The following is a 16,210-nucleotide window of genomic DNA, read 5'->3' as shown; positions in this document are numbered from 1 at the left end:
TCCGTCTCCTCTTCCTCTTCACCTTGCCTGAAGCCTTTCCGTTAGAGGTAAAAACAGAATTCCTGCTTGCCTGGACTTGTTCCAAGTGCCCAGCTGACACATACAGCCAGCCAAAGGTGTCTCTGAGGTGAAACACCACAGCTGCCGCCTCTGGTCAAGCAGCAAGGGCCAGAGGAGCCCAGGCACGTTCCACTGAGCAATATTGGGATCATATTCCAATAAAAGAGCCCAGAACAGGAGACATCACTGCAGATGTGCCTCACCAGGGCTGAGTGGAGCCTCAATTCCCTCCCCCTGCTGGCAATGCTCTTCCTAATGCATGCCAGGACACCACTGGCTTGTTGGACACCAGGACAAATTGCTGCCTCATGGGGAGCTTCTTGTCCACCAGGACCCCCAGGTCCTTCTCTGAAGAGCTGCTTCCCAGGTGGTCAGTGCTTCCCTGTGCTGCTGCATGGAGCAATTCCTCCCCAGGTGCAGAACCCTGCATTTGCCTTTGCTGAATTTGAGCATGTTCCTCTCTGCCCATCCCTCCAACCTTTCAAGGCCCATCTGAAGGGCTGTACAGCCTTCTCAGGTATCAGAAACTCCTCCTAATTTGGTGTAATCAGGCAATTTGATAAGGACACTCTCTACCCTTCATCTGAGTCACTGATGTGCAGAACACTGTAACCTGTGGGAAATTTCTGTTATCTGCTCAGCTTGCTAATGCGACCTGTAATTTTTATCATATGTTTGCTGAAGATAAACTGTATGTGGATCAAGGGCTGGAAGGCAGGGGGATCCTGCCCCAGCCACCACTCTGCATGGAGGACTTAGGGATCCACTGAACACCTTACCAGAGTAAGCACAGGCTTGTGCTCTGCTGTTCCTATTCCTTGGCCACAGAACAACCACAGACAAGGCGTTGGAGCAGAGGAGCATGTGGGCAGCTGCCCCACGGTGCTGGCAACTTCCACACCTGCCAGGACTTGCCTTTATGCACAGGTGCACCAAGAACTTCCCACACAAGCATTTTTCCTGTTTGACAGTGAGAGGTACGAGTGGGGCTGACTGGAGTTAAGTAAGAGGAAGACAATGGAGTGCAGAGTGAAGACACAAAGAAAAAGTTGGAGAAGGGAAGGTAGACAGAAAAAAGGAGAAGGTCTGACAAAAGCAAGTGTAGTGCAAATAAGAGTTAAATGCCAAGGGAGGCCTGGAGTGGCAAAGAGACAATGATGGACAAATAAACTGTCAGCATCTGAGAAGAGGAGGAAGACAAGGCTAGGAAGCAGAGAAGCTAAGGAGTGAGAAGTGATCACCCTGCCTCGTGCAGCACCCACAAGGTGGAAAGCAGGTCCTGTTTGTGCAGGGACAAGTTTGTGCTCAGCTCCCTCAGCAGTCTCACCACTGTGATCACCCTCAGCACAGTAGTATGTGCCAGAGTCATTGAGAAAGGCATGTTCTATTGAGAGGGTGATACTGTCTCCTTCTATCTTGCTGCTCTTGAAATGGCTCTCAAAACCCTTCTCCACCACTCCTGCGGTACCAAGTTGTAGTACAGAAGCCAGTAGGGTCAGACTGGAATTCTTCTCTGAAGGCAGAATAAACCAATACATAGCTGTGCTGGTGGATTTCTTCTTGGAACATTCCAGATTCACAGACTGGCCTTCTTTGATCACCATGTCTGGAGACTGTTCCAGGCCTAGCACTGGAAAGGAAAAGTAGGAGCAGTGAGGAAGAGGAAATAATGTGAAAAAACTCAACTAGGCACTGTTGAGTTTGTAGGGAAAGGGTGAGAAGGCATTGGGCAGCCAAGGGAGCAGTTCAAGGCATGGGACAGCTCTTCAGATCAGCAGGTGAATTTCCAATCTCTCCTCAATAGGCAAGGCGCATTCCTGGGCTGTTTGAATCCAAAACCAGGAACCATCTAGGGGCTGCACAAAGAATGACAAATAGATGGGCATTGCAGAAGATTCAGGCATTCCCATTGCCCCCACATTGACTGCTGATCCTCCATGCAGAAAGCTCTGCAGGATGAAGCACTGCCAGGAACTGGCTACACAGCTGGGAGAGCAGCAGCGAGATCAGTGGAGGTGCTCAGGGCTGGGTTGAGTTCACTTACCCAGAGGGGCCAGCATGGCCACAAAGAAACAGCAGGGAACCATGGGGGGACAGCCCCTGCCCTCTCAGCAGCCTGCCCCTTGTGTCTGCCCAAAGGTTTGTGCAGAGGGAGCAGTGAGTGAGGGTGAGACATCTCGGGGTGGGGCTGGCCAAGGAATGAGAGAAAGCATTGGCTGGCTGGGAGCCCTGGGCAATGACACAAACTGTGTGTCAGCACAAACTCTTTTTCTGCAGGAAACCAGGAACCCTGCAGGGATGCAGCAGGTGGAAGGGGCAGGCTGGGTGTGGGTGGGTGTGGAGGGTATGATGGGGATCTCAACCTGTCAGTTCTACCCTTTTCCCCATCACAGCAGGGCAAGGGGGTAGAGAGGGAGTGCCTGTAACACCCAGTGGCTGACTGGGTTTTACCCACAAGAACCTGAGCACCAGACAGCATCTCCATGTCCCCACTGCTATGGCATGAGCTGCAGCTCCCCTGACCAAGCTTGTGCTTCACACTCCAGCAAGGAATTTCCAGCTTCTGTTCTTGACGGATTATGAACATTTAGGTGAGCATCAGATTCCTCTGAGACCCTGCACTCTCCTTTGCACTGGGGCTAATGAAGTGTAGGCGATTTAGGGCAGCCATGGTGTTCTAGAAGCATGCAGCATCCTCTACAGTGGACCGGAAGTGCTACAGAAGGGGTAGGCAGAAGCCTGAAATGGCCTTTTCAAAGTGAGAAATGTGGTGTAACTTTCATAAATGAGAGGTTTCAGAAACAACTGAAAATAACTGACTGAAAGACTTTTAAAAAGAAGTCTGTAAAGTTTTCCAAGATGCTTCCAGTTCTACAGGCATTGAAAATATTAAATACTTCCTTCTGTGTGGCATACACTATCTATGTGCTCCGTATCACAGGCTATGGAACTTCCCAGAGAAACAATGCACAAAATAGTGGTGCCTGAATGTCTTTATTAATTTCCCATAATTTTTGCTTGTCCAGACCCAAAAGAACAGAAATGATGATGAGAAAATACAGGTCGCACCAAACAAGCGTCTCAGTTGGAGGCCATGGTGGACTGGATCCAGGAGACGTAGTTGCAAACCTTGGTGTAAACTCCGGGATAGCCCCGCTGGGCACATCCATAACCCCAGGAGACAATGCCCTGGAGCTGTCCGTTGCAGACCACGGGACCGCCGGAATCTCCCTGTGCACACAAAGGGTATGGATATTCAGCAAATGGCATCAGCCTGAGCAATGAGCCAGAGATCCCTGAGATCACTGACCCCAGAGGAAGCCCTGCCGGGCGTACTCTGCACAAAAGTTCTACCAAGGCTGCTCCTGATTCACACTCTCCGCCTGATGCTACCATGCCTGACTTGAGCTCCAAGTGCACCACAGCTAAGGATGAGTCAGCTGCCTGCTTTTGCCGGATGCAGTATTGGCAAACCTTCAGGATATGTGTGCCTGAAGCCTCTGCTGTCATTCAGAAACTCAGATTTACCAGTGCAGTGAGTATAGCTGACTCTGTAGTGTGAAGGCCTCTTCAGCTGGGAAAAGGTGGGAGAGAAATGCCTGGGAGAGGAGAGGCAGATGAGTTACCTGGCAGGAGTCTTTTCCTCCCTCCACGTATCCGACACACATCATGTTCTTGGTAATTTGCCCAGGGTAGGCATCAGAGCACTGCTCGGCGGTGAGGACCGGAGCCTTCAGGCACTGCAGCTGGTCCGGGTAGTTAGCTGCAAAGAAATAGGGAGAGATGGTTGCTGGCATTGCTGAGTCCTTTTCAGAGCTCGGGGAAGATCTTAGCAGAAAAGCAAATGCTGGACACCCTGTTCTAGCAGCCATCCTGCTTCCTGTCCACAGTAAGCACAGCATGGGTCCCTTCTGTAGAGATGGAACAAATTCTACCCATGGGCCCACCATTCTACACTGCAGCCACCTTAACTTTTCTGGTACCTGGAAGTTCATCAGTTGGCAAGGGAGGGGCCGCTCTTTTGATACATGCACTGGAGGAAACCTGAGCCTCAGGAAAACCATCCTCTCCTCTGGTGCAGGTCCAATGGAATAGGCACCACTGGCCATGCACATCTCTGACCATCGGCGTGAGAGAACAGAGATCTCTGGTAGGAATTCAAGTTGCACAGTCCCAGACTTCACCCTTACTCTCAGAGAATTGACAACTCTGTTGACATTAACTGTGCAGTCCCTACATTGATGCATCACTCCAAAAAGCTGTCCCACAGCACATCCCTGTGTTTTAGCCTGTCCTGTTGGGGGTTAATGGCCAGAACCTAGAAACTGTCCTGGGCCCCCAAGGGTCTGTAGGCTCCCCCAGAGTACTCACTGCCACTGCTGAGAGTGTTGCCCCAGCCGGAGATCAGGCAGGTGGTGCCGGCGGCCACGCAGCTGGTAGGCAGAGGAATGGTTTGGACAGCATTGCTGAGAGTGGCTGGGGTGGCCAGCTTGATGAGCATGATGTCATTGTCCAGGGTGTAGGAGCTGAAGCCAGAGTGGCGGATGACTTTAGCAGAGTTGATAAACTGCTGTGTGGATTCGGTGAGCTCCAGGTTGTGTTTCCCGAGCTGCACTTGGATGCGACTGGAAAACAGAAGGCACAGCGTGTCCTTTACTGCTGGGGGCAGGTTGAGAGAAACCTCCCTGGCACTGAGTGCACTCGCTCCAACACCACTGCCACAGAAGCCTTCTGGGGCAGGGGATCTTTCTTGTCCTGCAGGGAGCCCTGGGAATCCACACTGAGATCTTAACCCACTCCATGCATGGGTGGTGAATTTCTGCGGGTCTGTAAATACATGGCAGCAGTTGAATACAGAGCAGCACTAGATACAAATATTTTGGGACAAGGCAAATGGCTCCAGCCAGACCTCGATCCTCTTCCTGTTCTCCAGGGAGAATGCTTTAGCAAGATTCATGCAATTGATAAGAAATCAAAGCCTAGACCTCTCTGCTTGATTATCCCACTGTTATTTCAGAAAATGCTCTGCATTCACAGGAACGTTTGCAGAAGTGGAAAACCCCTCAGGATGCCTCGGCCTGGCTTCCTGAATGATCCACCCATCCCTTGGCTGTCTCCGGTGAGAACGGAGGCACTTACGTATTTCTATCTCATAGCTCAGAATTCCTGCTAGAAGGGAGCTGGAAGACAGAAGTAGGATATAGAAGGATGTAATTTTTCCACTCACGATTTGTAGCAGTGAGCAGCTGACAGGACCCACTGGCTGCTGATGAGGGAACCTCCACAGAAGTGATATCCAGAATTCAGGGACACCTGATAGGGCACAGAGTTCTTTGCGCAGGTGTAGCCTCCCACAATCTTGTCATCATCGTCTTCAGCAAAGGTGGGGAAGGCAACTGCGGGACAAGAAGTGCCATGTGTCAACAGCTGGCCTAAGGTAATGTGGCCTGTAATCTGCCCTGTGGCTGCCTGTCTGAAGCCCCTCACTTGTAGGCTCCCCTTCTATGGACACTCAGGGCAGCGCTGCTGGGCAGGTCTAAGGCACATGCATTTGCTGCACCTCAAAGAAGGGGATCAGACTTACACGGGTGCCTCACGTATCTGCAACTAAAGCCCTGCTGGCTACTCCCTGAGAACATAGGGACACTGAAATATTCTTGTTGGATCAGATCACGGGTGTGTCTTTCCCTGAATCTCATCTACTGAAACAGTCAAGGGTTGACTGAGGGAAAAAGTAAAAACTACTGTGCAGTGATATCTTCTTGGAGCACTGACCAAGGGTCCAAAATTTTGCAGTTGCTTTAGGACTTCCTGGTCCAGAGTTATTCCCTGTGCACTCCTTGGTCCCGAAGGAGGAGGCAGCCTTTTTCTGAAGCTGTGGCCACATCTCCATAGCTGGGTCGGGAGCCCCTATGAAGGCGTTCATTCCCCACCTTGTGGCACAAGGCATTATGAGCAGACAGAAGATGGAAGCTGCAGGGCTCTGACTTGTGCAAGTCAAAACTGGACTTGGCTTTCCCACAACAGGCTACCTTGCAGTTTTGATTTAGAAAATCAGCTTCCTATTAAATGGCAGAAATAGAAATAAAAGATATACTCACCAGCCACCCCAATAAAGGCGAGAAGCAGCAGGCACTTCATGGTCTCGATTCGACCTCAAACCCAGACTGGCTGACTGGACGTGGGAGCTGCTAGAAATACGTTTTTGGTGATGGTCTTATCTCTCTCTAGTCCAAGGTTTTCTCCAGACAAAAAGTACACAGTGGAAAATTTGAAGATCCAAATGTGGGCATTAACAGGCATTGGTAGAATGTACAAATGTCATACACGTTAATCATAAACCTCTGCTAAGATAGAGAGCTATTCTAATTATTCTGTAAGGTAGCCTTCAATCTAAAAATACCTTTTGGCTTTGGAAGACGTGTACTTGTTTGTCTGTCTCATTCTTATACACAGCACCTGTACAACAGGAATAACAACTCTCAAACCTCTTTCAGATTCCTCTGTGCTGATGGTATCTTTCTTAAAAATGCATGCTTTTACCCGAAGTTGCATATTTAAGTAGTGGACAGAGAGATACATTGCATTTCTTTCGGGAAAAAAAGAAATCCAGCAAACCCAGTGGCTAACTTTGTTCAGTTTATTTTAGCAAATTCCTTTTCTTGAATAATGTGTGTTTTTACCATATGCAATACAGTGATTTCCTAAATCAAATTCCTCCATTGTAATTTCAAAAGGGAGGATAGAAAAACGATCCTGTGCACCCACTGTTTCCCAAGTCAAATAGTTCAAATATGGGAATGCTCAGCATCTCCCTTTTCTAATTTCTCTCCCCTAAACGGTATTAAAATGTCTGCCTAAGTACCAAACCATGCTTTTATTCATCTTTGGAATGTTCTACAGACTATTTTTGCTACACAAGAATTTCAGTACAATGCTGATGTTTATGAGTGTAATGTAGATGTACAATATTGCTGCAAACAAAAATAATGAGATCTTCTTAAATCTGCAGGAGTGGGGATTTCTGTCATGATGCAAAGTTTACTAAAGCTTAATGTTTTGCTGAATAATCATGTTCATTCTCCAAGCAGCTGCCAACTTCATCATGTTAGCTCCTGAAAGACACAGGATTCCCTCCAGAGATATTAAAGAGAAGCCGTATGTTTGGAAATGCTGGAATAGCTTGAAACACTAAATCAGAATACTCTTCCTCTACATTTTTTGATTAAATTTTTGTACACCCTAGAGGACTGATATGCACAGTGTCACTGTCCAGAGGGAAATTTTCCTTCATGTTGAAGTACAAGTCCAAGGCCAGAGCCTTCTCTAAGGTGGTGCATGAATTGTGTTGGCCTTTAAGCTGGTATTACTGCACAGCTTTCTTACAAGCATGCTGTATCCTGTGAAAGAAAGAAGGATTGGAAGGTTCCTGTGGGAAAGGAAAATATCCGTAATAGGACTAGGAGGGTCAAAAATTACCGAAGCTGTCCAATCCCATCATAACTAAATGGAGCAAGAAAAATTTCCAGTTTACAATAGTGTTTAGTTTGAAATTTCTACTTTCTTTTCCAAAACATGCCATTGGCATAGACAAGGGCTGCCACCATCAGATGTGCTGCTGAACATTCTGTAGACCCAGTGTAATTTTTTTTGCAGGCTCTTTCAAAGAATACACTCAAGGGTGTACATCTATTATTACAAACAAGTTTTTCATTTCATGCAGTTATTCTGCAGAAGAAAGCTGGTGGCCCTAGGGGCACAGGAAGGGGAAGAGATGGTCACTCAAGAGCAGCTGTGTTAGGTATTATCAATGGACAAGCAATGGCAGCTTGTACTTCTAGAACTTCATGTTCCTAGTTCAAATATTTCAGTCAGCTGTATCAACACTAGACTCAGATAAAGCAAAATACATTTGTCCAGGCTGATGCAAGATCCTGGGAAAAAGAAACCTGGTAAAACCATGGGCTGACAGAGATAAAGCTTTCTAGGAACATAGAACAGGAGGAGTTTCTGAGGGCAGTCCTTTTATACCTCACAGAACCTGGTGGTGGAGGTTGCATTAATTCTCTCTTCCCACCTGTCTCCTTTCTGGGAGAAGCTGATACATTCTCCAAAGCTTCTTATGCTCCATCTCTCCACACCTGAACAAAACTGCTGTCACAGCCTCTTGCATTGTTCTCTGTGCCTGTATTTCTCTTTAACCTATGGCCACAATACCTTTTTTCTATTTCTACCCTTGCCAAAGACATGGATTCTTAGTGTCCTGGAGAGAAAGAGGATGTAGGACATGACAGGGATTTATAAAATTATGAGTGGCCTGAGGAACCTGGGGAACAATGGGTTTGCTTATTGTGTCTTAGGGAGTAGCATGCAAAACTTGGTGGGGTGGCTTGTTCAGAGCAAGCAAAGGAAACTTCCTCTTTTTTAGGAATGCTATGAAGTCCTTTCCAGAGGTTTTCATGGATGGAAAGCATTTACATTACCTCAAAAAAGAAGGGACGCAAGGAAGAAAAATCCTTGGAGGGCTATGAGGTTGAAGGACATCCGATCCAATCTGCCTTGTCCCCAGGAATGGCCTGGTGTTGGAATGTTGCCTGCTACTACAGCCCAGAAAGAGACCAAAGATTATTCCATATCTCTCTGGAGGAAAGTCATGGTTGCTTAAATCCTGAAAGGGTCTGGAGAGTTACCTAAACTCATGCCTTCATTTGCTGCAGCATAGAAGGTCTCCTGGGAGCATCTCAGCCCCTTTTGAGCAGCATGGGAGGGCACAGGTCAGGTCTGACCTGACAAAGATGTGTGTTAGAAGGTGGATTTATCTGACAGTGCTGCTGGGCTATTCTTGTTCAGGCAGATATGGAAGTGGAGATAGGGCTTAAATGATGGGAACACTCACCCTAATAATTCTGAGTTACAAATGGTTTGCTGGGGGAGTAAAATACCTGTCTTTCCTGGGAAACATAAAGGCTACTCAGAACATTGCTTTCCACACAACTTCTCTTCTCTCTCTCTCAGAAAGCTTACCTAGATAGAGATGCTTATGTCTTCCTTCCCCTAAAGCTTGTTTCTGTATTGGTTGCATCATTATTTAAATCTGATCCAGAGAGCAACTGATGGTGATGCACATTTTCTTCTCTAGCCTTTGAGCAAAATTTCCCTGTGTCCTGGAAATTCTCCAGTTGCCTTGGTATGATTTCTTCCTGCACTCTTCTTGCTTCCTTTTCTGAGGCAGAGAAACCAGGCATCTAGTGAGGAGTGTGGCCAAGCAAGGTTGTGGCAACCAAGGTACAGTCTCCAGTTTGGTGGAGAAGGAACTGGGAAAGTAGGAGTGTTGCCACGTTACATCACTGTACAAGCTGGCTTGTACTGAGCAAATGAATTCAGCTACCCAGCCAGCTCCATAAGCTAGCCCCTGGGTTAACTGACGGGAACTTCAACCAATTATGTTCCTTCCTAAGCTGCAAGCATATCACTGGTCCAGGATTTGGGGGGCATAAAAGACCATATATATGAGCTATCCAGACTGAGTTTTTCAAATGCCCTTTATAAAGAAGAGCTGAAGAATAAACTCTGTTGCCACATGAACATCAGGTGAGTGGTTCTTTTGTCTCCAACCCGCTTTCCTCCCCGCATTCACGTAGGAGAGGGATGGGCAGAGTCAGAGGAGAGGGAGAGGGTTTGGTATGGTTAAAAACACTCCCCAAAGAGAGATCCTTGTCTTTTTCCACTACTGTTTACTGCCACAGCCTGCTGTGGTCTCCTTAAGTCACCTAATCATCCTTTTCTTCTTCTAACATCTTTGTCCACTACCTCTTCCATTGACTCCTCTTTCTAAAATTCTGCTGCCTTTTTTTATTGTCTACTGTCTCTTCCTTCCCTATTTATGCTGCTTTTCTTCACCACTGTCAACTCTTCGGCAGACATCCTCTGTCAACTTTTCCATTGCCACCTTCTATTCTTCTGCTGTATTCTTTTGCCACCTTCTTCAGTCACTGCCTGTTTTTCTTCTTCCACTGCCTTCTTTTGCTGCCTCCTTCTGTCCCTTCCTCTGTCATCTTCTACTGCAGATCATCCACATCCCTGTTCCTTCTCTTTTTCCCATTCTTCCAATAAAACCTTCTGACATGTTCTTCTGCTACCTTATTCCACTCTCTTCTTCATCCCTTTCTCCTTGTCTTCTACTGCTTCCATCTTCCTTTCCCTTCTTTTGCCACCCCTCTTCCACTGTAACTCCTTCCTATTATTCTAGTGGCAGTATCTCTTTTTAAGGTGGAGCATACAGACCTCAGATCCTCAGTATCCCTGACTCCAAAAGCCTAGGGATCAATCTTGAGTCTCCCTAAGTGCTTTCTGCAGGAGAGGGAGGGAGGGAGGGAGGGAGGGAGGGAGGGAGGGAGGGAGGGAGGGAGGGAGGGAGGGAGGGAGGGAGGGAGGGAGGGAGGGAGGGAGGGAGGGAGGGAGGGAGGGAGGGAGGGAGGGAGGAAGGAAGGAAGGAAGGAAGGAAGGAAGGAAGGAAGGAAGGAAGGAAGGAAGGAAGGAAGGAAGGAAGGAAGGAAGGAAGGAAGGAAGGAAGGAAGGAAGGAAGGAAGGAAGGAAGGAAGGAAGGAAGGAAGGAAGGAAGGAAGGAAGGAAGGAAGGAAGGAAGGAAGGAAGGAAGGAAGGAAGGAAGGAAGGAAGGAAGGAAGGAAGGAAGGAAGGAAGGAAGGAAGGAAGGAAGGAAGGAAGGAAGGAAGGAAGGAAGGAAGGAAGGAAGGAAGGAAGGAAGGAAGGAAGGAAGGAAGGAAGGAAGGAAGGAAGGAAGGAAGGAAGGAAGGAAGGAAGGAAGGAAGGAAGGAAGGATTTTCTCTCCTATATTGGCTCTGCAAGGAGAAAAGGCAAAGCATGTAATTATTAATAGTTCCCAATAGATGGCTCCCAAAACACAGAGGTGACAGCAATGCTGAGCACACAGATCAGATTAGTTTCAAGACTAGCAGTTCTATCGTATCATAAGCTGATATAAATGAATGCTTTAGTTTTGTTTAAAAATATGCAAAAAATTATTTTGCTTCATCACACTTTGGTCAGATGTGTAGTTATCTCAACCCTTCGTGCCCCACATTGGCACCAAAAATGGATCATTATGCTTTAACCTCAGCCAGCATCTAGGTACAATGCAGCCGCTCACTCAGTCCCTCACTTCCACTCCTCCAGCTGGATGGGGAGGAGAAAAAAATGTAAAAAACTTTGTGACTTGAGATAAGAACTGTTTAATTATTAAAAAAAAAAATAGCAATAACAGAAAAAGAAAACACCAGAAAAAGTGCAATTGCTTACCACCTGCTGAGCGATGCTCAGCCTGTCTCTGGGCAGTGATTAGTTCTTTCAGTCCAGCTCCTCCCAGTTTATATTCTAAGGATGACATTCTGTGGTGTGGAATATCCTGTTGGCCAGTTAGTGTCAGTTGTCCCAGCTATGCTCCCCCACAACTTCATGTTCACCTCCTTGCTGGTAGAGCATGGAAAGCTGAAAAGTCCTTGACATGGAGTAAGCACTACATAGGAACGACCATCAGTGTGTTATCAATATTATTCTCTTATTAAAAACATAGTGCTGCACCAACTACTAAGAAGAAAATTAACTCTATGCCAGCCAAAATAAGAACAGTCACCTCCTCCATCTCCTCCTTCATGTTCTCCTAATCTTCCAACATTTTCTTCCATTGCCTCCTCCTTCCTTTCTGCTGCCCCCTTCTTCCACTTCCTTATTCTATTCTACTTCTTCTGTCTCCTCCTCCTCCTTTTCTTCTTACACCACCTTCTTCTACCACTTTCATCCTCTGCTTTCTTCTATGGCCTTCTTCTCACACTGCCTTCTTCCATTGCCTCCTGCTCTTTTTCCAACACCTTCCATCAAGTCTTCCTTCTCTTTTTTTGCTGCAGTCTTCTGAGACTTTATTCTACCACCTTCTCCATTCCCTCTGTCTTCTTTTCCTCTGCCATCTTCTTTTGTCACCCACACCATCACATCCTCCTTTTCTTCCACCACATTTTTCTGGTGTCTCCTTCCATCAATTATCTCGTCACATTCTTCATCACTTCCTTCATTCCTAATTTCAGCACCTTCTTCCATTGCCTTCTTTCACATCCTCCTTTTCTTCTTCCATCACATACTTCTGCTGCATTTTGCTGCATTCTGTCTGCCCCCTCCTCCTTCACTGCCTTTTTCCACCACTGCCATTGCCTCCTCCTTCACTTCTTCTGCCACCTTTTTCCTTCACCTCCTATGTTATCTCTTGCTTCTTCTTCCATTGCCTTCTTCACCATTGTCTTCTACTGCCTCCTCAGTTGTTTCTTCCTTCTTTACTTTCACAGCCTCCTCCTCCCTTTCCTTCACTTGTCTTCTTCCATAGCCTCCTCTTTCTCTTCTTCCAATGTCTTCTGCCACCTTACTTCATTGCCTTGTCTTAGCCTTCTCCTTCTCTTCTTACAACATTTTTCCTTTGCCTCCTCCATTTCCTTCTTCTTTATTCTGTGGCTTTCTTCCTCTGCCTTTTTTTGTTCCCTCCACCATTGCCTCCTCCTTCTATTTTTCTGTCTGTTTCTGTTGCCTTCATCTGCCACAGCCACCTTCCAACGCAAATGCCTCCCTTCTGCCACCTCCACCTTATTCTGTCTTCTTCCACCACCATTTTTTGATGCCTCCTTCCACCGCTGCTGCCTTCATGCGTCGCCTGTCTCTGCTGTCTTCCTCCACTGCTTTCTGCTGCCACCAGCTCCCGTCGATGCAGTCTGCTGTCACATTTCATCACTGCCTCCTGTTGCTGCCTTCTGCCACCTCCCACTGCTGCCACCTTCCACTGCTGAATTAATCAGCCACTGCCTCCATATGCCAAAGCTGCCTCCTGTCTCACTGCCTTTACCACTGCATTTCACCATCACACCATTCTATGACTTCCACCCTTTAGCCACTGTATACCTCCATCTTTGGCCTCTGCCACCTTCCACTCCCTCCACCTTCTCTTATTCACCACCTTCTTCCAGCTTCTTTTGTCACCTACTCTGTCATCTCATTCACCATCTTCTTCTCTTCTACCACCTTCTTCTGCCTCCTTTCTTACATCTCTTCCTCTGTCACCTCCTCCTTCTCTGCTTCTGCTGCAGCCCTTTGCAACTTCTTTTGTCACCTTCTCCATTGCCTCCTCCTTCTGCTCCTCTATGGCCTTCTGCTACTCACTGCCACTCCTTGCTTCTGCCAGCTCTTCCACCATTTCCTCCTTTTCTTCTACATTTCCAAGACATCCTAATGAAACTGTAATTGGCAAGCCCAATAATCATAACTGTAGTTGTTAATGACTGTATAGGAATGTCTGTATCAGCTCATTGGCAAATTATTACATAGGAAAACTTACATTTTTAATTATGCCTATGAGAGAAGTGTGGCATTTTAACAGCATAAAGAAATACGTTTTTTCCCAAGAATATTGCTCAGTGGTACACGTCTTAACTCTGCCTCTGACAGTAATCTTGTACTATTCCACTGATCCTTGAGTAAATAGCATTACCCTTCTGTCTATTTATCTTCCTGCCTTTTTTGTGTGTCTTAGCTATACATACTGGAGATCTTAAGACAGGGACATTTCACATTAGTTATTTTCATTTTGCCCAGCATGAAAGAAGTACAGTGGGATGTTTATAGCAAGAAGTAGTATTGAAGTGTCATATCCAATTTAAATGTCTGTGTACTTTGTGCCCTTTGACAATCAAGAGACGATTTCGTAGAATCACAGAATACTTTTTACCTGAAGGAACATCCACGGGGTGGAGGTCTGTGGTCCAACCTCCAACTTCAAGCAATTCCAGTTTGTAACCTAGAAGAGGTTGCTTAGGGACTTACCCATCTGAGAACTAGAAACCTGCAAGGAGGGAGATACTACAATCTTTCTGGGCATTCTCTTTTCTGGCACAGTAGGACCCTCAAGGGCAAGTTCTTTTCTTTTATTCCTGCATTCCCTAACCATTCCAACTTGTCATTATGGCATGCACTGTATTTCCCACATCTGCCTTTTTTGGTAGTGAAAGGTTGGAATTACACCTCCCCTAGACCCACCTGCCCTTAGCTTTCTTCTCTCCAAGCAAAGAATAGCAAGTCTCTCATTTTTTCTTGTATGTCATGTGCCACCTAATCATCTTGGATGCTAATCAACATGTTGGCCATCTGCTGGAAATTCTCAGGTATTTAATACTACTTTTGTATGGAGGGGAAGGTGTGAACAAAATTGGACTTTATTCATCCTTTTACAATAGTCAGCTCTCCATAAGGAGCAGAAGGGGTTTATCATCAAAGTCAGTAACACAGATCATGCAGAAAATGGACAAAAATGCTTTTTGCTAATGACATAGTAGATGTACTATTGACCTAGCAATGATAAAGAGTCTATGATCCATCTTGCCCTTAATTATTGAAGAGACAGATAATTTTCTCACTAGTTTTACATGTTGCAAAAGAAATTTAACTATTTTTTTCCTAGCCTAGAAGCAGGGTAAGAATAATTTTGTATTTTTCCCAGAAATTTAAATTGTTATAGAGTGCCAGTGTCCTGGAACATGGGATATTTTTATTTACAAATAATAATTACAGCATCTCAGCATACTAGATTATTTCTGTAGTGTGTACTTGTTGACCAGTAACATTGGTGTTTGAAATCCATGAGAGAATGGGCAGGTCCAAGTTCCAATTCTTTGACAACTGTGCAATCATTTTCATTAGCCAATAAGACAAGAGTCAAATAATTTATTAGAGTCTGTTGTTACTGCTGCTCGCACACACAGCAAAATCATTCCATGAGATGCACATCAAGTAACGTGTCCAGGAGATTTTCATTGAAACACATTGTGTTGATTTAAAAATCCGTCCTCTTGGGAGGAGCACCAGCATCTGAATTGGGAGGAGCACATGTGCATTTTCCCTGCAGGTGCTTCAGGGGAACATCTGTCTCTGAAGAATAATGTAAGTAAGCCACCAGCTCACTTATGGCATGTGAAAACTAGAGCTTTCAGAAAATGATGGACTGGAAATATGGTTCTTGACTGAAATCAAGAACCAGATCAATTCCAATCGACACAACACAGAATCATAGAATTACAGAAGCATACAATTGCAGAATGTTAAGGGATTGGAATGGACCTTAAAGACCATGTCGTCCCAACCCCTTTTTGTCCCCCACCACATCTTTGGGTCACTAGTTTAGCACTTTAGTCCTCATGCTGCTCACTCAGCCTCTTCTTATGCCTGTGACTGATTCCTCCTCATTAGCCAGTTGTCTTGCTTTAGACTAGCAAATGAATGTGGTATTGAAATGTTCTGGGTTTCAATACAATTTAAAGGTGAAAGGGTTTTGTGGACCTTACACTTAATATTGGTGTCTCAGTTCCAGCAAAGCTATAACATTTCATTTTACAGTTGTAGAGATAGAAGGAACTCTTCAAATGCAGCTGGTAATTTATTATAGTGTATAAATCTGCAGAGAGGTTAGGATGATTTCCAGCAGGACAAATTTCTTAAGTTTTTAATTAATTCAAAAAACTGTTCTGGATTTGTGAGGCCTTTTGACTATTTTCTTCCCCCTGCCCAAATGTTTTATTAACTTTCTAAGGACTATGAATTAAAACTCAGACAATTGCTTTCTACTTACTATATATTATATGAGGTGTTACTAGTATGACACTCAAGAAAATTCTCTCAGGAGTAAGGCTAATCAAGAGCAGAAGTCTCACTTTAAAGATTACCAAAATCACAGTCTGGAGTCAGCCAGGCTTCCCCAGCAAGGTTCCTGTCTTGTCAGGGAAATCTCATGCAATGAAGCTCTTGCAGAGAAGTTCATTTTAAGTAAGCAATTAGCTATTTAATACCTTTCTGGTGAAGATACATAAGTAGACACAGGTCATCAGTGCCTGGAAAAGTTGTTGCTGACTCCTTTTTTTCTGCAAGTCAGTTCTTTATCACAGTTTCTTTGTCCTGCACCCACCAGTTTGTTTGGTGGGTTTTTGGGGAGATTTTTTTTTCATTTGTTTGTTTGTTTGGTTTGGTTTGGTTTTTTATTTGGGGTGGGGTTTTTTTGTTTTTGTTTCTTGGGGGTTGTTTTTGGTGTTTTTTTTTTTCCTGAGAGGAA

General features: G+C 45.6%; 1 protein-coding gene across 12 annotated transcripts in view; it reads right to left on the bottom strand.

Annotated features, from left to right (window-relative positions):
- Window positions 1-1,062: 1,062 nt before the first annotated feature.
- The window catches only part of LOC118685576 (trypsin I-P1-like), a 55,388-nt gene continuing 40,240 nt past the window's right edge, over window positions 1,063-16,210 (bottom strand). Inside the window, exons 1-6 of one of the 12 annotated variants that reach the window (XM_036381170.2) lie at window positions 11,377-14,327; window positions 6,162-9,374; window positions 5,288-5,456; window positions 4,432-4,685; window positions 3,687-3,823; window positions 3,036-3,291 (exon numbers count right to left, since the gene is read on the bottom strand). In XM_036381170.2, the coding sequence (XP_036237063.1) occupies window positions 3,142-3,291; window positions 3,687-3,823; window positions 4,432-4,685; window positions 5,288-5,456; window positions 6,162-6,201 (750 nt within the window). In that variant the 5' untranslated portion in view covers window positions 6,202-9,374; window positions 11,377-14,327 and the 3' untranslated portion in view covers window positions 3,036-3,141. Of the gene's footprint in view, window positions 1,691-3,035; window positions 3,292-3,686; window positions 3,824-4,431; window positions 4,686-5,287; window positions 5,457-6,161; window positions 10,434-11,376; window positions 14,328-16,210 lie in introns of those variants that run through there. The other 11 variants (XM_036381192.2, XM_036381246.2, XM_036381255.2 and 8 more) reach the window with 11 other exon arrangements.

This window comes from Molothrus ater, chromosome 2 (genome assembly GCF_012460135.2).
Source record: "Molothrus ater isolate BHLD 08-10-18 breed brown headed cowbird chromosome 2, BPBGC_Mater_1.1, whole genome shotgun sequence".
Lineage (NCBI taxonomy): Eukaryota > Metazoa > Chordata > Aves > Passeriformes > Icteridae > Molothrus > Molothrus ater.
This window is presented reverse-complemented; position numbering and strand designations above follow the sequence as displayed.